The sequence below is a fragment of the Salvelinus alpinus genome, chromosome 30 (assembly GCF_045679555.1).
Source record: "Salvelinus alpinus chromosome 30, SLU_Salpinus.1, whole genome shotgun sequence".
NCBI lineage: Eukaryota > Metazoa > Chordata > Actinopteri > Salmoniformes > Salmonidae > Salvelinus > Salvelinus alpinus.
The window spans coordinates 30,917,646-30,940,674 of NC_092115.1; the positions used below are offsets into that span (position 1 = coordinate 30,917,646).

General features: G+C 42.7%; 1 protein-coding gene across 3 annotated transcripts in view; it reads left to right on the forward strand.

The window, feature by feature from the left end:
* The window catches only part of LOC139559550 (tensin-3-like), a 73,516-nt gene that overhangs the window by 44,335 nt on the left and 6,152 nt on the right, over positions 1–23,029 (forward strand). For 2 of the 3 annotated variants that reach the window (XM_071375640.1, XM_071375641.1), the window contains exons 14-23: positions 2,332–2,489; positions 2,708–2,837; positions 2,965–3,048; positions 9,893–10,034; positions 12,981–13,549; positions 16,924–17,010; positions 17,186–17,317; positions 21,996–22,088; positions 22,328–22,405; positions 22,816–22,896. In XM_071375640.1, the coding sequence (XP_071231741.1) occupies positions 2,332–2,489; positions 2,708–2,837; positions 2,965–3,048; positions 9,893–10,034; positions 12,981–13,549; positions 16,924–17,010; positions 17,186–17,317; positions 21,996–22,088; positions 22,328–22,405; positions 22,816–22,896 (1,554 nt within the window). The remainder of the gene's footprint in view (positions 1–2,331; positions 2,490–2,707; positions 2,838–2,964; positions 3,049–9,892; positions 10,035–12,980; positions 13,550–16,923; positions 17,011–17,185; positions 17,318–21,995; positions 22,089–22,327; positions 22,406–22,815; positions 22,897–23,029) is intronic. The other variant, XM_071375642.1, reaches the window with a different exon arrangement.

A 23,029-nucleotide genomic window follows, 5' to 3' on the forward strand; every position in this document is an offset into this window, starting at 1 on the left:
ACAGCGTCTGGACAGGAACACATAACAACAACTAATGCGGATGCAGGGAACACCACCGAGGAACAGACAGATATACAGGGGGTAATCAACAGTGTGAAGGAGTCCAGGTGAGTCCAATGAGCGCTGCTGGCGTAATGATGGTGACAGGTGCGTGTAAAGAAGGGTAGCCTGGCGCACCAGAGCACCAGGGACGGGGAGCGGGAGCAGGCGTGACAACAGTAGCTTGTTTTCGCCCGGAGGAGGTCCTGCAGATCTATGTCCAGATAAAGCCTCCATGGTGAAAAAGTTGAATTAAAAAAAGTTGTGTGAGGACAAAACTAAGACCTTGGTAAACTTGTTAAAAACAGAGTTTGATTAAATAGTTATTAAGAGTAAAAAGCTAAAAGGTTTGGCAGGGAGCCAAGTAGCAACAGTACAGCAGTGCAGAGACAGTCAGCATAGCCTGAAGGTAAAGAGTGGCAGTTCCTCTTGCTGCTCCGTAGGCAAGTACCATGGTCTTGAAGTGGAATGCGAGCGTTGACTGGAAGCGTACAGAGGAGTGGGATAACATGGGAAAAATAGGGAAGGTTGAACATCATGCGGGCTGCAGCATTCTGGAGAAGTTGCAGTGGTTTGACAATATGGCAGACAGACAGACAGACAGACAGACAGACAGACAGACAGACAGACAGACAGACAGACAGACAGACAGACAGACAGACAGACAGACAGACAGACAGACAGACAGACAGACAGACAGACAGACAGACAGACAGACAGACAGACAGACAGACAGACAGACAGACAGACAGACAGACAGACAGACAGACAGAACAGCTGTAGCCATAGATTCCATGTATAGAGCAGCTGTATAGAAGACATGCACAAACACTGCCACACTCATAAACAGTAAACACTTCATATTAAACATCCTGAACAATACAAGCAAACTCGCTCAACGACACGCCTTTGACACTGTTGTGTACATGTCAAGCCCAATTTATAAATGAATTTCCTGGTTGTGTAGTGTCTACTTTCCTTCGTGGAAATAGGCTAAGTACTGTCATACTGTCGTACTTATGTTTGCTGAGTGACTAACATAATCTTAACCCAAATCATGATATCGTCTTTGGAATATATGATATCTCTACAAAGTGAGGTCTCCCAAAAACAGAAAAAGATAGCAACATCCCAAAAATAACTGTGTTTACAAGCTAAAGGACAATGAAGAGATCCCACCTGAGATCAGGAATTAGAGAGGTGATAGTGAGAGTCATTGCAGTGTTTGTCTATCACATGGTAATGAGATGGCCATTCATTCAGATCCTCTTCAATGAGCTCAACTCCCCATGATGCCTCCAACCCACAACAGAGACAAACGTTTAGTCGAAGCTCGCATCCACTTCAAGACCATGGTACTTGCCTATGGAGCTGCAAGGAGAACTGCCCCTCCTTACCTTCAGGCTATGCTCAAACCCTACGCCCCAATCAGAGCACTCTGTTATGTCACCTTTGGTCTCTTGGCCCTCCCACCCCTACATGGGTCATCTTCCGCTCAGCGTAATCAAAGCTCTTCTCTGTCCTGGCACCCTAATGGTAGAACAAGCTTCCCCCTAACGTCAAGACAGTCCATCTGTCCATCTCCCGAAAAGGTCTGAAACTCTACTTCTTCAAAGACTAGATTAAATAAATCCCACGCCCCCAGAAAAAAACAGCCTGCTCTTGTCTTTTCCTACTAGCACTGACTTTGCTAATAACTTCTTTACTGAGGGAAAATGTACTTACTACGACTGTGATATTTATATACATTTTAAGATGAATGCACACACACACACACACACACACACACACACACACACACACACACACACACACACACACACACACACACACACACACACACACACACACACACACACACACACACACACACACACACACACACACCGGGAGGCCTTAAATTAGCACCCCGTGCCAAGTGGAGGGTCTCCCCACGCCAGTCATTCACAATCCTGACCCCCACCTCACATTCCTCTCAGCCCCCGCTGCATTCCTCTCCTGTCCACTCACAACGACACAGACACTAGTACTAAGCTCAACATTATCCTAGTTGAAGTTATTGGAGAGGTATAATAACTCCTAGTAGAGATTGTAGTCAAGAAGTTAGAGCCAGAGGTCTTTGGTATGCAATGTGTGAAGCAATAGCATGTCACAAACATGGCTTAACGGGTTGACATTCTTCAGAAAAGTGTATTTCCTATAGATTTGTGGTGGTAGGGCTTTCTGGTATGTTCAACATTAATGGCCAGTTCTCACCCTCCTCCCCGTCTCTGTGTTTGTGTGTCTGTGCAGCTGCTCCATTGTCCGTTGGTGACGTCAGAGTGGACTCCATGCAGAGTCGGCAGGGCAGTGATGTCACAGATCACCCAGGATTCGGTGGCTCACGCTGGGGCGTGCAGGAGGAGTACAAGAGCACACGGACCTACTCACCCTGCGTACCTCACTCCCAGGTACAGGAACATACTGAAACCATGACTCACCGACTCCCAATGTCTGTCGATACCTTGTCATTATCTTGCTTGTCATGATGTGCCCTATGTTGTGTGTTCGTGCCATGTTTTGCTGTGTACTGTTTTTGCTGGGTACAATGAGGTGATGTTCACACGCATGTTTTTCCTGTGTGTGTGTGTGTGTGTGTTTATTTCCGTCTGTGTGTTTTGTATTACAGCATGGCATGCTGTTCAGGAGTGACAGTGTGGACTACAGAGCTCAGGGTCCAAAGATGGACAGTGGAGTGGAGGCTGGTAGTGACATGACTCCTACTCCTGCCTTCCCCATCTCTCCCCCTACACCTTACGGTAAGAGCATCTGTTATTGTCTTGTGTCTTTTTCCAGGGGTTTGTGTGTGTGTTCACATGATGGCTCTCGTGATCGTTGCTGAATTACTGGATTTTAAACCTCATCTCGTCTGCTATGCTTCCATAGTGAAAAACATGGCGGAATTCACTCACCTGAGGCAAACTCCATCTCCCAGCATGCAATCATATGGAGCTTACAGGACGGAGCATGGTAGGTCATTGTGGCAATGTGCACTGTACTTCTGGAGAATGTAGGCTCTAAGCTGTGTGTATCACAGCACACTGACATTCTCATTCATTCAGATGAAGTGAGGTAAATGTTGAAATATATTCTTTCACACAATGGATTACAGCTGTTACTCAAAAAATACTTATATTTTTAGAGTATAGAATCATTCGTAGAAATACCACTAGTCTCTAAAGAAAGTGAATAGACATATTGAAATGTCAGGCCCTTGTGAGGTGAATAGATATTGTGGCACTTGGCCTTTGACAAAGCCATTTGATTGAAGGAGCCAGACCATGGGGCAGTGAAACAATTGATAGTAAGTGTTCTATGTAGGGAAGTGGACACATTGGAAGTGATGGAGTCTGGAGTCCACTCATTCTCCCTCTCATCCCCCTCTCCCTATTTACTTAATCTCTCACTTAATTAACAACAGAGAGTGGGTGATGGAGAAAGATAGTGAGTGAGAGAGGGAGCTCTAGGAGACAGAGAGGGACCCAGTGACTGACAGTACAAGGGTATGAACAGTGATGGAGGAAGATAGTGAGTGAGAGAGGGAGCTCTAGGAGACAGAGAGGGACCCAGTGACAGACAGTACAAGGGTATGAACAGTGATGGGAACCTTTGTGTTTGTTCATTGTTTATCAATTGCTTTTGACTCCTCCTCTGAGACTGTCTCCATCACGCAAACTTCTTTCGGAATGTAATCCACCATGTTTATGTGTTTATATCTAGTTATTTGTCTTGATGCAGTTGTTTTCCTTGTGGTATTGCACCATTGCTGGTCACATTCCATAACTAATGTATGAGAACATTGTGTTGGTTGGAGGCAGTGCACTAAACAAAGCCAGGGACTGCCTCCCTTCCCTGGGGGTTCCATACCAGACTCTCTTCTCCAATGGTTGGTTTGGAGAACGTCTGTGTGGTTTCAGTCCTGAAAAGTTAGTCTTTTATAGCACATTGTGTCAAAGCCTTCAGTGGCTGAAACAGTTAAATTTTTTGTTCGTCCGTAGAAGTTTTGTTGTGGTCTTAGATGTTTCTCAGTGGTGGAACACACCCAGTTATACAGATGTAGGCTCGTAATGTGAGCCAGTCTGCTTCAGCAGGAAAATAATTATGCAGCAACAGGAATTGTGAATTATTACGTTGATTATAATGAATAGACATTTTTGTAGGGGTTGATACATTTCAAGTCTGAAATTTCAAAGTGGAAATTACAAACTTCAGGAGCCTTTTAAAACCTAAAGTATAATACAAGTTTAAAATGTCCTGCATTGCAGAAAAGTTTTCCTGCATAAGGGTGCTCAAATTAAGATCCTTCATCTGTATCAGTGGAGGCTCCTCAGAGGAGAAAGGGGAGGACCATCCTCCTCAGGGAATTAAGCACATCTACACAACTGGTGTAGAGCCCAACAGTCATAAAAAAGGCGGCGCTTGAGTTTCAAGTTTGGGGAAGATGATTTTCACCATAACAATGCAACTATAAAATAAAGTATTACATGCAATAATCACATTTGTGGTCACTTTTGGGAACAGTGTTTTCCAGCTAGTTGATTGCGTTTTGGAACATTTGCACTTTTAGCCTACTGCCGTGTGCGCATTGCTGTGTTTATTATTTAAAGATATAGCCTAATAGTTTATCAACATTTTAAGCTAAACGTTCTGATGTGTTGCATCAGCCTCATTGCTTTAAAAAAGTTTTTTTTAATGCGAGTAGTAGCATTCATTTGGGATCTATCGCTTCCCACAACTGTCCCGGAGAATGTTTGGAATATTTATTTCTTGCACAGAAGGACAAGTTGACCAATAGAAAAGGTCAATGTACTATGTGGGATAGTTGATTGACATAGGCTAGTGCTTTTGCTGTTAGTTTGGCCTACTCATTTTGTTGGCTGACAAAAAGTAGGCTAATTGTGGACAGTTCTTCAATACGCACCTCGGAATTCGATAAGTGTGACGCGCACATTACTTGTAGCCGACTTCTTAGCTGTGAGAAGGACCAGAGATCAAGTGATGTGCATTGGCTAATAAAAATTGAGATATCTGAGAAAGCCATGTGAGTGAGAGAAGCACGGTAGCTGGGAGAAGGGAATTATAATTACACCGATCAAAAATATAAACGCAACATGTAATAATTTCTCCGATTTTACTGAGTTACAGTTCATAAAAGGAAATCAGTCAATTGAAATGAAATAATTAGGCCCTAATCTATGGATTTCACAGGACTGGGAATACAGATAGGCATCTGTTGTTTCACAGATACCTTAAGAAAAGGTAGGAGCGTTGATCAGATAACCAGTCAGTATCTAGTGTGAGAACCATTTGCCTTATACAACAAGATACATCTCCTTCACATAGAGTTGATCAGGCTGTTGATTGTGAACTGTAGAATGTTGTACCACTCCACTTCAATGACTGTGCAACATTGCTGAATATTGGCTGGAACTGGAACACGCTGTTGTCGATGCAGAGCATCGCAAAAATGCTCAATGGGTGAAATGTCTGGTGAGTATGCAGGCCATGGGAGAACTGGGACATTTTCTGCACCCAGGAATTGTGTACAGATCCTTGAGACATTATTATTATTATTATTATTATTATGCTGAAACATGAGGTGATGACGGGCCTCCCGAGTGGCACAGCGATCTAAGTCACTGCATCACAGTACTAGAGCCGTCACTACAGATCCGGGTTCGATCCCGCAGCTGGCCGCGACCGGTCGCAGCTGGCCGCGACCGGAAGACCCATGAGGCGGCGCACAATTGGTCCAGAGTCGTCCGGGTTAGGGGAGAGTTTTGACGGATGGGATGTCCTTTTACCATCGCGCTCTAGCGACTCCTGTGGCAGGCTGGGGGGCCTGCACACGGACACGGTCGCCAGTTGGACGGTGTTTCCTCCGACACATTGATGTGGCTGGCTTCCGGGTTAAGCGAGCAGTGTGTCAAGAAGCAGTGAGGTTTGGCAGAGTCGTGTTTCGGAGGACGTATGGCTCTTGACCTTCGCCTCTCCTGAGTCTGTATAGGAGTTGCAGCGATGGGACAAGACTGTAACTACCAATTGGATATCACGAAATTGGGGAGAAAATAATAATGCATGAGGTGATGGCTCCTGATGAATGGCACGACAATGGGCCTCAGGATTTTGTCATAGTATCTCTGTGCATTCAAATTGCCATCGATAAAATGCAATTGTGTTCATGGTCCATAGCTCATACCATAACCCACCGGCACCATGGGGCACTCTGTTCACAATGTTGACATCAGCAAACCGCTTGCAAACACGACGCCATACATGCTGTCTGCCATCTACCCAGTACAGTTGAAACTGGGATTTATCCGGGAAGAACATACTTCTCCAACATGCCAGTGGCCATCGAAGGTGAGTATTTGCCCACTGAAGTCGGTTACAATGCTGAACTGCAGTCTGGTTAAGACCCTGGTGAGGACGACGAGCTCGCAGATGAGCTTCCCTGAGAAGGTTTCTGAATGTTTTTGCAGAAATTCAAACAGTTGATAATATTCTCACCAGGCCTCGAATTTCCCCACCGTAATGTCACCTAAAAAATCCATGCCTTTTGTGGCCAAAGTGGCCGTTGTGCCCTTGGGCTGAATATAATACACTGAACAAAAATGTCATTGTAAATAATATAATACAATGTCATTGTAAATAACTGACTTGCCTAGTTAAATAAAGGTTAAATAAAAAAAAAAAAAAAAAAAAATTTGTGCTGGGTACAATAAAAGGCCACTCTAAAATGTGCAGTTTTGTCACGCAACACAATGCCACAGATGTCCCAAGTTTCGAGGGAGCGTGCAATTGGCATGCTGACTGCAGGAATGTCCACCAGAGCTGTTGCCAGAGAATGTAATGTTCCTTTCTCTACCGTAGGCCACCTCCAACATTGTTTTAAAGAATTTGGCAGTATATCAAATTGGCCTCACAACCGCAGACCACGTGTAACCATACCAGACCAGGACGTCCACATTCGGCGTCTTCACCTGCGGGATCGTCTGAGACCAGCCACCCGACAGCTGATGAAATTGTGTGTTTGCACTACCGAAGAATTTATAATACATTTATAAAACCAAAAGCTTACCTTGACTTGGCATAGTTCCGGTGTTGGATATCCATAGCCAGCTAGCTAACATAGCATCCCTCTCTGTTTGAGTAGGCTAAACTAGCTAGCTGCATTTGCTAGCTAAGTGAAAGTTTAAAAAATACAAGCAAATCTCTCTCTCTCTCTCTTGCTTCTCCTTGATTTTGGAAGAAATTAAATTGTTCAAAACTTATCAACTATTGTCTTTTTCTCTTTGAGTAAACTACTCACCACATTTTATGCGTGGCAGTGATAGCTGTAGCATATGCTTTCAGTACTAGATTAATTCTATAATCCTTTGTTTGGGTGGACAATACGTCAGTTCACGCTGCAAGAGCTCTGATAGGTTGGAGGAAGTCCTTCAGAAGTTTACATAAATTAGGGCTGTGGCGGTCACAGCCGTTAACTGTGAAGCAAATAACTGCCGGTCTCATGGTAATTTACCGTTAATTAACATAAACACATTTAGCATCTCCTGGCTTCCACGCATAACCTACAAGCCACTGATGCAGACCTTTGGAACATCTACATTTGAAAAAGTCTAATAAATCAATTTAATAGAGCCTACCCCATCACAAAAGGTATGAAAAAACACGATATGAAGAAAATGTAGTCTATTTCAGAAGAACAGAACAGCATACTCTGAGTTGTCCTTATGTTAGGCCTTGATATAGCGAATCCATATGGCTGTGGGCTACACTAATTAATTTAATTTAACAAACAAGATTTGATTAGAATTCCGTGGCGTTATTTTGATTATTTTATAGTATGAAGAATACAATTGAACAAGGCTGAATAAAATAGAAAGTATATTTTCTCCAAACGATTTCAAAGAAAGTGTGCACATACGGCTATTCTGTCCTGAGCGATTTTCAGGCTGGGGTCCTTTTTTTCGCAATTTCCGCCTGACTGACGTGCCCAAAGTAAACTGCCTGTTACACAGGCCCAGGAGCCAGGATATGCATATAATTGGTACCATTGGATAGAAAACACATTGAAGATTGTAGAAATATTAAAATTATGTATGAGACTACAACACAATTGATATGGTAGGAGAAAATCCAAAGAAAAACCAACCAGAATTTTTGTTTTTGAGAGCCCATGCTTTTACAATGGAAAGCATCCTGTACACAATTCATCAGTCTCTCAATCACAATTTGACATCAACGGCTGATGTTTTGTGTACTGAAGTTCACAAGAGAAGGGAAAAGGTGAGAGGAGGAGAGCGCATAGATAGTTTTGAGAAGGAATGATATATACAATGAGAAAAGTGATCATGCTGTTTTTATGTGGCTGCAATGAAAGTTTGCTGATGTAGAGATTTATAATGTACTGGCATATATCTCAAAGGCACAATCTGCAGTTGCTGGATCCATTATTGGACTTTTAAATTACTTGTATATACGGATTAACTGTTGGAGAATATAAATTACAATTGCCTCATGAGCATTAATAGTTCAACTTTCGTATCCCATCAGAACCCAAAATATGAGCTTGTTTTACTCCGCTTGTAAACAAAGTAAATGTAAACAAACACTGTACAGCCTCAAAACATGGTTAAAACTATCATTGTAATATCATGGATGGTCAGTCCTTGCATCCATAGCTCTGTCTATGAATTTGAGAGTGGTTACATTTCTTCAGCCCCATCTCTGAGCTTTTTACCGAAACAGGGACGGGGAATTCGCTTTTGCCCCTTTAAACAATAGTTTAGAGTGTAGAGACATAATCAGACATGCCATAAGTACCTTCTGTGGTTCCCTTCCTCTGAAAACAGTCATGAGGGTTTTTGTTCCAAATTCAGTTGAGTAGTTGGCAGAGTTGTGCCGTCCTGTCGTGAATGTGGGTCATTGGTGAGGAATGGCAGTGATGATGTCTGGGGTTATACTCACACACACACACAGTGACTGTTGTCATAGTGACATAGTGATCTGTGTCAGAGAGGTTGTGAGAATGACAGCATCCCCAGACTGATCTGTTCCCCCACTGTGCCCACTTTCCCAAGCATGCACTGAATATTGAATCACTGCATTCAGCCGTGCCATGGTTACAGCGGGTCTAGAAATCGGGTGGCCCACCATTTTTTTACATTTCCTCAGTGAAAGTACTAGTGCCAATAGAAGGGGCGAGGGACAAAAAGATACCAGTCCCCCTCTCTCTCGTCTCTTTGTCTGCCTTGCCCTCCACATTCCCATAGAGATAACTGGTAAACCATGGAAACATCCGTCAGTCACTAAGCTGTGTGGAATATGTGGACTGGAAACATGTGGTTTCAGGTTTTGGGGGCAGGCACCTGTCAGTGCCTCCATATCAGTGATAAAAGATTTATTCAATTATGTCGGGGGGCTCTGCTAGGCAGAGTAATCGGTTCCGTACTGAACAGAGCGATGGATGGCTGCTGTACTGTTGAGCCAGCAGCAGACTGACTGGAGAATCATTTAACTCAACTGCTGACTGCTCTCTTTACTATTGGATGTACTCTAATATGTCTCACCTGCGGGGACAGCACTTTTATGTGATTGAAATTCTTAAAGTTATGGTTAACAGATGAGACATTTCTGCTCCGTTTCTGTTCATGTAATATCCAGATGTTTTGGAGAAACTGGATGAAATTTGATTTATTTTGAAGTGTCTGTCAACAGACTTAGGTTTAGTGCATTCTATCCCTACTCCTTGAATGTGATAACCCATATGTGTAATTTGTAATATATATGCCCTCTCACACCCCCACAGAGCCCAGAGGTTACTTAGAGATGATTGGTCATGTTCCCCAGTCCGCAGAAGAGGGCCTTCCAGACTCTTCCCCCAGCTGCCATAGGTCCTTCGGCTCCTCTCGCTCGCCGTTCATTAGTGGGATGCCACAACGGACAGACAGGTACAGCCAATCAAATACAACCCTTTCGCACAATTAAGAGACGCGCAGCTCATGTTTATTCAAAATGTACAGTACCAGTCAAAAGTTTGAACACAACTACTCATTCAAGGGTTTTAATTTATTTGTACAATTTTTCTCATTGTATAATAATAGTTAAGATCAAAACTATGAAATAACACATATGGAATCATGCAGTAAACAAAAAAGTATTAATCAAATCAAAATATATTTTATGTTTTAGATTCTTATCAAAGTAGCCACCCTTTGCCTTGATGACAGCTTTGCACACTCTAGGCATTTTCTCAACCAGCTTCATGAGGAATGCTTTTCCAACAGTCTTGAAGGAGTTCCCACATATGCTGAGCATTTGTTGGATGCTTTCCTTCACTCTGCGGTCCACCTCATTCCAAACCATCTCAATTGGGTTGAGGTCGGGTGATTGTGATTGTGATAGTCCGTTCGCGAACTCTGCGTCTCACAAAGACACGGCGGTTGGAAAAAGAAATCTCACATTTGGACTCATCAGACCAAAGGACAGATTTCCACTGGTCTAATGTCCATTGCTCGTGTTTCTTGGCCCAAGCAAGTCTCTTCTTCTTATTGATGTCCTTTAATAGTGGTTTCTTTGCAGCAATTGTACCATGAAGGCCTGATTCACACAGTCTCCTCTGAACAGTTGATGTTGAGATGTGTCTGTTACTTGAACTCTGTGAAGCATTTATTTGGGCTGCAATGTCTGAGGCTGGTAACTCTAATGAACTTATCCTCTGCAGCAGAGGTAACTCTGGGTATTCCTTTCCTGTGGCAGTCCTCATGAGAACCAGTTTCATCATAGCGCTTGATGGTTTTTGCGACTGCACAAGAAACTTTCAAAGTTCTTGTAATGTTCCTGATTGACTGACCTTCATGTCTTAAAGTAATGATGGACTGTCATTTCTCTTTGCTTATTTGAGCTGTTCTTGCCATAATATGGACTTCGTATTTCACCAGATAGGGCTATCTTCTGTATACCACCCCTACCTTTTCACAACACATCTGATTGGCTCAAACACATTAAGAATGAACAAATTAACTTCCACAAATGAACTTTTAACAATGCACACCTGTTAATTGAAATGCATTCCACGTGACTACCCCATGAAGCTGGTTGAGAGAATGCCAAGAGGTGAAAAACTTTCATCACAGAGTGGCTACTTTGAAGAATCTCAAATTGTTTAACACTTTTTTGGTTACTACATGATTTCATATGTGTTATTTCATAGTTTTGATGTCTTCATAATTATTCTACAGTGGAGAACATACAGTCGTGGCCAAAAGTTTTGAGAATGACACAAATATTAATTTCCACAAAGTTTGCTGCTTCAGACAATTACATGAAGTTGATGCAAAGAGTCAATATTTGCAGTGTTGACCCTTCTTTTTCAAGACCTCTGCAATCCGCCCTGGCATGCTGTCAATTACCCTCTGGGCCACATCCTGACTGATGGCAGCCCATTCTTGCATAATCAATATTTGGAGTTTGTCAGAATTTGTGGGTTTTTGTTTGTCCACCCGCCTCTTGAGGATTGACCACAAGTTCTCAATGGGATTAAGGTCTGGGGAGTTTCCTGGCCATGGACCCAAAATATTGATGTTTTGTTCCCCGAGCCACTTAGTTATCATTTTTTCCTTATGGCAAGGAGTTCCATCATGCTGGAAAAGGCATTGTTCGTCACCAAACTGTTCCTGGATGGTTGGGAGAAGTTGCTCTCGAAGGATGTGTTGGTACCATTCTTTATTCATGGCTGTGTTCTTGGGCAAAATTGTGAGTGAGCCCACTCCCTTGGCTGAGAAGCAACCCCACACATGAATGGTCTCAGGATGCTTTACTGTTGGTATGACACAGGACTGATGGTAGCGCTCACCTTGTCTTCTCCGGACAAGCTTTTTTCCGGATGCCCCAAACAATCGGAAAAGGGATTCATCAGAGAAAATGACTTTACCCCAGTCCTCAGCAGTCCAATCCCTGTACCTTTTGCAGAATATCAGTCTGTCCCTGATGTTTTTCCTGGAGAGAAGTGGCTTCTTTGCTGCCCATCTTGACACCAGGCCATCCTCCGAAAGTCTTCGCCTCCCTGTGCGTGCAGATGCACTCACACCTGCCTGCTGCCATTCCTGAGCAAGCTCTGTACTGGTGGTGCCCCGATCCCGCAGCTGAATCAACTTTAGGAGACGGCCCTGGTGCTTGCTGGACTTTCTTGGGCGCCCTGAAGCCTTCTTCACAACAATTGAACCGCTCTCCTTGAAGTTCTTTGTGATCCGATAAATGGTTGATTGAGGTGAAATCTTACTGGCAGCAATATCCTTGCCTGTGAAGCCCTTTTTTTGCAAAGCAATGATGACAGCACGTGTTTAATTGCAGGTAACCATGGTTGACAGAGGAAGAACAATGATTCCAAGCACCACCCTCCTTTTGAAGCTTCCAGTCTGTTATTCAAACTCAATCAGCATGACAGAGTGATCTCCAGCCTTGTCCTCGTCAACACCTGTGGTAACGAGAGAATCACTGACATGATGTTAGCTGGTCCTTTTGTGGCAGGGCTGAAATGCAGTGGAAATTTTTTTTGGAATTCAGTTCATTTGCATGGCAAAGAGGGACTTTGCAATTAATTACGATTCATCTGATCACTCTTCATACCATTCTGGAGTATATGCAAATTGCCATCATACAAACTGAGGCAGCAGACTTTGTGAAAATTTCAAAACTTTTGGCCAGGACTGTGATAAAAATATGAGTAGTTGTGTTCAAACTTTTGACTGGTACTGTACATGTACATTTTACATTTTAGCAAATGCTAAGTATGGTTATAGGCTACATGTTCTGAAAATACATAATGGTCATACAGTTTCATTAGAGAGGTGTTTTTGATGATCTTCTCATTTTTGTGTTCTTCCTCCTCTCTCAAGCTCCTCCATGGGTCAGCCCTGGCCAGAGGACAGAGCCCTCCACCCCCACTCCATGTCCTTGGACTACAGCCACCACTCCCCTCCCATGCACCCCCAACCCCACTCTCAACCTGCGCCCAACGCCCACAGCTCCCCCCGGGGCAGCCAGCAGAGCCACATGGCACACTATGGCCTCACCCACAGCCTTGCACACAGCTTCGACGAGCAAGACAACTTAGGCCTGGGGGGCTATGGTGCAGCTGACTGCCCACCCTCTGCCTCTCCTCTACTGGGGAACGGAGGCATGGAGAGGGGCCTGTACATTATGGGTTCCGTGGATCGGCTGGGCACCATCCGGACCCAGCACCTGCCGCAGCAGCAGCAGCTCCAGGCCCAGGGGACCTTGCCTCCACTGCTGCCTGAGAAGAGGAGGGAGTCGGACGGGGAGCACTCCTTGGGCACAGCCTCCCCAGCCCCGAGCGGATTCTCCAGCCCACATAGCGGAAGCTCCCTCAGTATCCCATTTCCAAACATCCTGCCTGACCTCTCAGCCTCTGCACAGATGCCGGGCACCGCTTCACCTCTGCCAGGTAACCCCCTTGCTTACACAGTTAATAGCCAATCACTTCTTATCTGAGCCAATGGCTTGGGTTGGTACAATACTGTAAAGACGGTAATCAGTTCTGTTCTACTGTGGCAAGAAAAAGTATGTGAACCCTTTGGAATTACCTGGATTTCTGCATAAATTGGTCATCAAATTTGATCTGATCTTCATCTAAGTCACAACAATAGACAAACACAGTCTGCTTAATAAACTAATAACACACAAACAATTTCACATTTTCATATCTTCATTGAACACACCGTATAAACATTTACAGTGCAGGGTGGAAAAAGTATGTGAACCTTTGGATTTAATAACTGGTTGACCCTCCTTTGCCAGCAATAACCTCAACCAAACGTTTTCTGTAGTTGCGGATTAGACCTGCACACCGGTCAGGAGGAATTTTGGACCATTCCTCTTTACAAAACTGTTTAAGTTCAGCAATATTCTTGGGATGTCTGGTGTGAACCGCTCTCTTGAGGTAATGCCACAGCATCTCAATCAGGTTGAGGTCAGGACTCTGACTGAGCCACTCCAGAAGGCATATTTTCTTCTGTTGAAGCCATGCTGTTGTTGATTTACTTCTGTGTTTTGGGTCGTTGTCCTGTTGCATCACCCAACTTCTGTTGAGCTTCAGTTGGCGGACAGATAGCCTAACATTCTCCTGCAAAATGTCTTGATAAACTTTGTAATACATTTTTCTGTTGATGATAGCAAGTTGTCCAGGCCCTGAGGCAGCAAAGCAGTCCAAAACCATGACGCTCCCTCCACCATACTTTACAGTTGGGATGAGGTTTTGATGTTGGTGTGCTGTGCCTTTTTCTCTCGACACATAGTGTTGTGTGTTCCTTCCAAACCAATGAACTTTAGTTTCATCTGTCCACAGAATATTTTTCCAGTAGCACTGTAAAACATCCAGGTGCTCTTTTGCGAAATTCAGACATGCAGCAATGTTTTTTTATTGTTGACAGAAATGGGTTCTTCCGTGGTGTCCTCCCATGAACAGCATTCTTGTTTAGTGTTTTATGTATCGTGGTCTCGTCAACTGAGATGTTAGCATTAGAGGTCGACCGATTAATCGGAATGGCTGATTAATTAGGGCCGATTTTCAAGTTTTCATAACAATCGGTAATCGGCATTTTTGGACACCGATTATGATCGATTACATTGCACTCCACGAGGAGACTGCGTGGCAGGCTGACTACCTGTTATGCGAGTGCAGCAAGGAGCCAAGGTAAGGTGCTAGCTAGCATTAAACTTATCTTATAAAAAACAATCAATCTTAACATAATCACTAGTTAACTACACATGGTTGACGATATTGCTAGTTTATCTAGCTTGTCCTGCGTTGCATATAATCGATGCGGTGCCTGTTAATTTATCATTGAATCATAGCCTACTTCGCCAAACAGGTGATTTAACAAGAGCATTCGCGAAAAAAGCACTGTCATTGCACCAATGTGTACCTAACCATAAACATCAATGCCTTTCTTAAAAATACACAAGTATATATTTTTAAACCTGCATATTTAGTTAATATTGCCTGCTAACATGAATTTCTTTTAACTAGGGAAATTGTGTCAGTTCTCTTGCGTTCTGTGCAAGCAGAGTCAGGGTATAGGCAGCAGTTTGGGCCGCCTGGCTCGTTGCGAACTGTGTGAAAACCATTTCTTCCAAACAAAGACCGTAATTAATTTGCCAGAATTGTACATAATTATGACATAACATTGAAGGTTGTGCAATGTAACAGCAATATTTAGAGTTAGGGATGCCACCCGTTAGATAAAATACGTAACGATTCCGTATTTCACTGAAAGTATAAACGTTTTGTTTTCGAAATGATAGTTTCCGGATTTGACCATATTAATGACCTAAGGCTAGTATTTCTGTGTGTTATTATATTATAATTAAGTCTATGATTTGATAGAGCAGTCTGACTGAGCGGTGGAGACAGCAGCAGGCTCGTAAGCATTCATTCAAACAGCACTTTCCTGCATTTGCCAGCATCTCTTTGCTGTGCTTCAAGCATTGCGCTGTTTATGACTTCAAGCCTATCAACTCCCGAGATTAGGCTGGCAATACTAAAATACCTATTAGAACATCCAATAGTCAAGGTATATGAGGTATAGGTATATGAAATACAAATGGTACAGAGAGAAATAGTCCATAATAACTACAACCTAAAACTTCTTACCTGGGAATATTGAAGACTCATGTTAAAAGGAACCACCAGCTTTCATATGTTCTGAGCAAGGAACTTAAACGTTAGCTTTTTTACATGGCACATATTGTACTTTTGCTTTCTTCTCCAACACCTTGTTTTTGCATTATTTAAATCAAATTGAACATGTTTCATTATTTATTTGAGACTAAATTGATTTTATTGATGTATTATATTAAGTTAAAATAAGTGTTCATTCAGTAATTGTTGTAATTGTCATTATTACAAATATATATATATAAAAATCATCCGATTAATTGGTATCGGCTTTTTTTGGCCCCCCAATAATCGGTATCAGTATCGGCGTTGAAAAATCATAATCGGTCGACCTCTAGTTAGCATGTTACAGAGATTTCTGTAAGTCTTTAGCTGACACTCTAAGATTCTTATTAACCTCATTGAGCATTCTGCACTGTGCTCTTGCAGTCATCTTTGCAGGACGGCCACTCCTAGGGAGAGTAGTAACAGTGCTGAACTTTCTCCATTTATAGACAATTTGTCTTACTGTGAACTGATGAACATCAAGGCTTTTAAAGATACTTTTGTAATCCTTTCCAGCTTTATGCAAGTCAACAATTCTAATCTTAGGTCTTCTGAGATCTCTTTTGTTCGAGGCATGGTTCACATCAGGCAATGCTTCTAGTGAATAGCAAACTCAAATTTTGTGAGTTTTTTATAGGGCAGGGTATGTCTAACTAACATCTCCAATCTCATCTCATTGATCAGACTCCAGGTTAGCTGACTGACTCCAATTGTCTTTTGGAGAAGTCATTAGCATTGAGGTTCACATACTTTTTCAAACCTACAGTGTTTAAATTAAATTATGTATTCAATATGGACAAGAAACATACAATACTTTGTGTGTTATTAGTTTAAGCACACTGTTTTTGTCCATTGTTGTGACTTAGATCAAGATCAGATCAAATTTTATGACAAATTTATGCAGAAATCCAGGTAATTCCAAAGGGTTCACATACTTCTTCTTGACACTGCATGTACTGTATCCTTTAGGTGAGTTTTCTCTGTCAATTCGGATTTGCCACATATGGATGTCTTTTGAACTTGGTTGCAGTGATTGAATGCCTGAGGTCTTCGTGCATTGACTAACCTCTGGTGTGTTTGTGATACTGTATTTCCAGATGTCCTGGCCAGCAAGCATGTGACTGTAAACTTTGTGCAAGACACATCGAAATTCTGGTACAAGCCTGATATCTCCAGGGACCAAGGTAAAAACATTAGGAAATATGTGTCTTGTCTCCCAGGAGTATTTTGTCTGCCAAATTTCCATAATGCTCTTCAACATTTTGACAGTGTTGGGAGATGTTGACAGTTTCCACACTCCTCTGTGACATCGTCACGAAAATGTCTTCTCCTTTCCTCCTTCTTTCCTCCTCTTCTCAGCTATCTCAGTCCTGAAGGACAAGGAGCCCGGATTTTTCATAGTACGGGACAGCCACTCCTTCAAAGGAGCCTATGGGCTGGCCATGAAGGTGGCCACACCCCCTCCCTCAGTCCTGCAGCCGAGCAAGAAAGGTAGGCATTGGCTGAGAGAGATAAGGGGGCAGAGCTTTAGGTTCAGACCGGTTCCTGTTTGATGTGGGACATAGGAGTAGGATGATGATTGATGAAGCCCATATAGGCTACACGTATTTATTTGGACAGTGAAGCTACAACTTTAAATTTGGCTCTATGCTCCAGAATTTTGGTTTTGAAATCAAATGTTTTATATGAGGTGACAGTATAGAATGTTGCCTTTAATTTGAGGGTATTTTCACACATATCTGTTTTACTGTTCAGGAATAAAAGCACTTTATGTATCTAGTCCCCTCATGTTAAGGTGTCTTCAGTATTTGGCCAAATTCACTTATAGTGTATTAAAGAAGTCAAAAGTGTAGTATTTATTCCCATATTCCAAGCCTACAATATCAAGCTTTTGACTCTACAAACTTGTTGGATGCATTTGCAGTTTGTTTTGCTTGTGTTTCGGATTACGTTGTGCCCTAGAGAAATGGTACATAATGTATTGTGCCATTTTGGAGTCACTTTTATTGTAAAAAAATTATTGTAAATAAGAATATAATATGTTTCTGAACACTTCTACATTAATGTGGATGCTACCATGATTACACATAATCATGAATGAATCGTGAATGATGTTACAGAAAGTTACAGATGCACAAAGATCATGCCCCCAAAACATGCTAACCTCTCACCATTACAATAACAGGGGAGATTAGCATTTTTGGGGTGGGAATGCCTGCTAGGAATATGGGACCAAATGCTAATCTTTTGACTAAATGTAATACACTATTAGTGAATTTGTCCAAATACGTAGATACATAAAGTGTGGTAAAACAGATATGTATGAAAATACCCTCGATTAAAGATGACACTCTGTTGCCTCATATAAAACATTTGATCTTAAATCTAAAGTGCTGAAGTATAGTCCCCTCTCTGTTTGTTCAACAGCTCCTAGCTTTGGGTCTCTCTTCTGGGCAGCATTGTGATAGAACCAAACAGCCGTGCTCTTTGTTAAGTAGTTTTAGATGTAGCAGCTAGTGCTTTAAAACAAACAATAGAATAAGCAAGCTTTATAAACCTGCACAGATTTCAGGCCTTTCTCAATGGGTGCTTTTTGCCCTACATACAGTAATGTAACTTTGTGTGACATTCAGTACAGATTGTTTTATTCAGCACCATGAAATACAGCCTCAATTCAATTTAGAAATGTCCTGGCAAGCAACATATTGCTTTGTTCATGGTATTCCTTGTTTTACGTTTCAAGTTATGTTTCTCACATGCACAAGTACAGTGAAATGCTTAACTTGCAAGCCCTTCCCAACAGTGCAGTATTCAATATCAAAATAGTAGAACTAAAAACTAAACACGAGAAATAAGAAAGGAAGGAAAAAAACTTGAGAATGTAAGCTACTTATGTGTTTACAGTGCAATCGGAAAGAATTCAGACCCCTTGACTTTTTCCAAATTTTGTTACATTACAGCCTTATTCTAAAATTGATTAAATCGTTTTTTTCTTCTTCTCATCAATCTACACACAATACCCCATAATGACAAAGCAAAAAACTGAAATTTCACATTTACATAAGTATTCAGACCCTTTACTAAGTACTTTGTTGAAGCACCTTTGCCAGCGATTACAGCCTCGAGTCTTCCTGGGTATGACACTACAATCTTGGCACACCTGTATTTGGGGAGTTTCTCCCATTCCTCTCTGTCAGGTTGGATGGGGAGCGTCGCTGCACAGCTATTTTCAGGTTGCTCCAGAGATGTTCGATCGGGTTCAAGTCCGGGTTCTGGCTGGGCCACTCAAAGACATTCAGAGACTTGTCCCGAAGCCACTCCTGCGTTGTCTTGGCTGTGTGCTTAGGGTCGTTGTCCATTTGGAAGGTGAACCTTCGCTCCAGTCTGAGTTCCTGAGAGCTCTGGAGCAGGTTCATCAAGGATCTCTCTGTACTTTGCTCCATTCATCTTTCCCTCATCCTGACTAGTCTCCCAGTCCCAGCCACTGAAAAACATCCCCACAGCATGATGCTGCCACCACCATACTTCACTGAAGAGATGGTGTCAGGATTCCTCCAGAAGTGACGCTTGGCATTCAGGCTAAATAGTTCAATCTTGGTTTCATCAGACCAGAAAATCTTGTTTCTCATGGTCTGAGAGTCCTTTAGGGGCCTTTTGGAAAACTCCAAGCAGGCTGTCATGTGCCTTTTACTGAGGACTGTCTTCTGTCTTGCCACTCTAACATAAAGGCCTGATTGGTGAAGTGCTGCAGAGATGGTTGTCCTTCTGGAAGGTTGTCCTATCTCCACAGAAGATCTCTTGAGCTCTGTCAGAGTGACCATCAAGTAATTGGTCACCTCCCTGACCAACACCCTTCTCCCCCGATTGTTCAGTTTGGCCAGGCGGACAACTCTAGGAAGAGTCTTGGTGGTTCCAAACTTCTTCCATTTAAGAATGATGGCGGCCACTGTGTTCTTGGGGACCTTCAATGCTGCAGAATGTTTTGGTATCCTTCCCCAGATCTGTGCCTTGACACAATCCTGGAGCTCCACGGACAATTCCTTCCACCTCATGGCTTCGTTTTTGCTCTGACATGCACTGTCAACTGTGGGACCTTATATAGACAGGTGTGTGCCTTTCCAAATCATGTACAATCAATTGAATTTACCACAAGTGGACTCCAATCAAGTTGTAGAAACATCTCATGGATGATCAATGGAAACGTTTGCAAAAATTTCTAAAAACATGTTTTTGCTTTGTCATTATGGGTTATTGTGTGTAGATTGATGAGGTTGTAAGGTAACAAAATGTGGAAAAGGGAAGGGGGTCTGAATACTTTCCGAATGCACTGTAAATTGTCAGAGCCAGTACCAAATTGACAATGTGCAGAGTTACTGGAGTAGTTGAGGTAGGGCTGTATAAGTTTCAAGCTTCAATGTCACATGCACAAGTACAGTGAAATGCCTTTCTTGCAAACTCAAAACCCAACAATGCAATAATCAACAACAATGTATTACTAGAAAAAAACACACTAGAAATAAGAATAGGAAATAGGAAATACACAATTAAGTAAGTACTCATAATATATACAGGAAATATATAAAAAGTCAGTTCCAATACCATATTTACAATGTGCAGGGATACTGGAGTGATGGAGGTAAATATGTATAGAGGTAAGGTGACTAGGCAACAGGATATAAGATAAACAGAGTAGCAGCAGCTTGTATTTCAGTGGGTGTGCGGTAGAGTCCGTATAAATGTATATGTGAGTGAGCAAAAAATGGAGTGAGTGTGTAGGGCTCTGACAGTGTGTGTGAGTGTGTAGGGCTCTGACAGTGTGTGTGAGTGTGTAGGGTTCTGACAGTGTGTGTGAGTGTGTAGGGTTCTGACAGTGTGTGTGAGTGTGTAGGGCTCTGACAGTGTGTGTGAGTGTGTAGGGCTCTGACAGTGTGTGTGAGTGTGTAGGGCTCTGACAGTGTGTGTGAGTGTGTAGGGCTCTGACAGTGTGTGTGAGTGTGTAGGGCTCTGACAGTGTGTGTGAGTGTGTAGGGCTCTGACAGTGTGTGTGAGTGTGTAGGGTTCTGTGATTGTGCATAGAGGTCGCAAAGATTGAAATAAAAGGTCAAGAAAGATACGAGGTTAACTCAGTCTGTGAGCTATTTTGTTAGCTATTTATCAGTCGTATTGCTTGGGGATAGAAGCTGTTCAAGAGCCTGTTGGTGTCAGACTTGATGCACTGGTCCGTCTTGGTGTGTGGCAGGAGAGAAAATAGTCTATGGCTTGGGTGGTTGGAGTCTTTGAAGATTTCCCGGGCCTTCTTTTCCGCCTGATATAGAGGTCCTGGATGGCAGGGAGCTCGGTCGCAGTGAATTATTGGACTGTCCTCACAACCCTATGTAAAGTCATGCTATCGAGGGCGGTGGTATTGCTAAAACAAGCAGTGATGCAGCCAGTCAATATGATCTTAATGGTACAGCTGTAAAACCTGCCAAACTTTTTCAACTTTGTGAGGGGGAAGAGGCACTTTCGCGCCTTCTTCACAACTGTGCATGTGTGTTTGGGCCATTCTAAGTCTTCAGTGATTTGGACACCGAGGAACTTGAAGCTGTCTACCTCCTCCAACACCCCCCCCCCCCCCCCCCCCCCCCGCCAACCCCCAGTCCACAATCATTATTTATTCGGGGACAGAAGATTTGGGAAAATGGGATTCCTGTAAGACACTGGTGTCCTTATGCCCAGACCAGAGCACAGCCCACTAAGTCCTAACCCCTCCCTTTCTCCTCCACACGGTGTCGGGAGCCCCCTCACTCACAAAAGGCTGGCACCTGTAAGGACATCATGACATAGTCCCTCTCCGAGCATTGTGACTTCTTAAGAGGTTGAAACCCAAGCCAGCTCCAGGAGAAGGCTTTTCTATTGGAGGACATTCCTCAGACACACACTCATCATGCCCCTCAGACACACTGTTGTTAAATCATAATAATGCTAATCTCAGCTGTGATTGGATAAGATGTATGTAACTCTTAGAATTTGGGATAGGAGTTAACAGGGGTAAGATAACTGAGACTCCGCCAGCACTTAACTTACAGTCAACAGGTATAATGCGTTATAATGTGTTGTAGGCATGTATGAGCATTTATAGCATTCTTGTGTATAATAACGTTATCTCTCTCTCACTCTATGATTGGAGGTGATCTGTCCAATGAGCTGGTCCGTCACTTCCTGATTGAGTGTACACAGAAAGGAGTTCGGTTGAAGGGCTGTCCCAATGAGCCCTACTTTGGTGAGTGTCTCTCCACTGTAGCACACGTTTTGTCATACCTTTTTGAGGACAGTGATAACACAATGGTGACCCCTGCTGGTTACTCTCTGTACTAATATTTTAAAAGCATAACGTTCCTGTGTGCCCTCTACTGGATAATGATTGCAAGTGTGGCTCAGCTCTTACGATGATGTTCATAGCTAATATGAAATCATCTTTGAAGTAATATGATGGTTACAGTTGTTGTTGTTTTTTTACAGGTAGTTTAACTGCGTTGGTGTGTCAGCACTCCATAACTCCCTTGGCTCTGCCCTGCAAACTCATCATACCTGACAGAGGTAAAATGCCTAATCTCAATGTCCTTATACATAACATTGTGTTACAGTAACAAGATAAACATGGTTTAGTTTTATAAAACATAATTGTGTCCTCTGCCAAAGCAATTTAACGAACACTAGTCTCTCTCGTCTCTGTGTAACTAAATGTGGCAGGGCTGGAAATTGCAGGGCAGTTTCGAATTATATGATGTGATTTATAAGCCTGTGCATGCAACTCATGTCAACGTAGATGAATTGCCTTTACGTGGTAGCCATAAACCAATGTCATCAGTGAGAGATGGTCAATAGAGAGAGGAAGGGAGAGATCGAGGGAGAGTTTAATCAGATTTATTTTAATTCAGTGATATGTCACTGCCTCCCATTCTTCATTTCAAACTTCTTACTTTTATTTATTTTTCCTATGTTGGTAGATCCTCTTGAAGACGTGGTGGAGAATACTGCTCCACAATCTGTCACCAACTCTGCTGCTGAGCTCCTTAAACAAGGAGCAGGTAGGGCTTAAAGGGATACTTCGGGATTTTAGCAATGTGGTCCTTTATCTACTTCAGTCAGATGAATTTGTGGATACCATTTTTATGTCTCTGTGTGCCGTTTGAAAACTACCTCTAACTTCCTTCATACTGG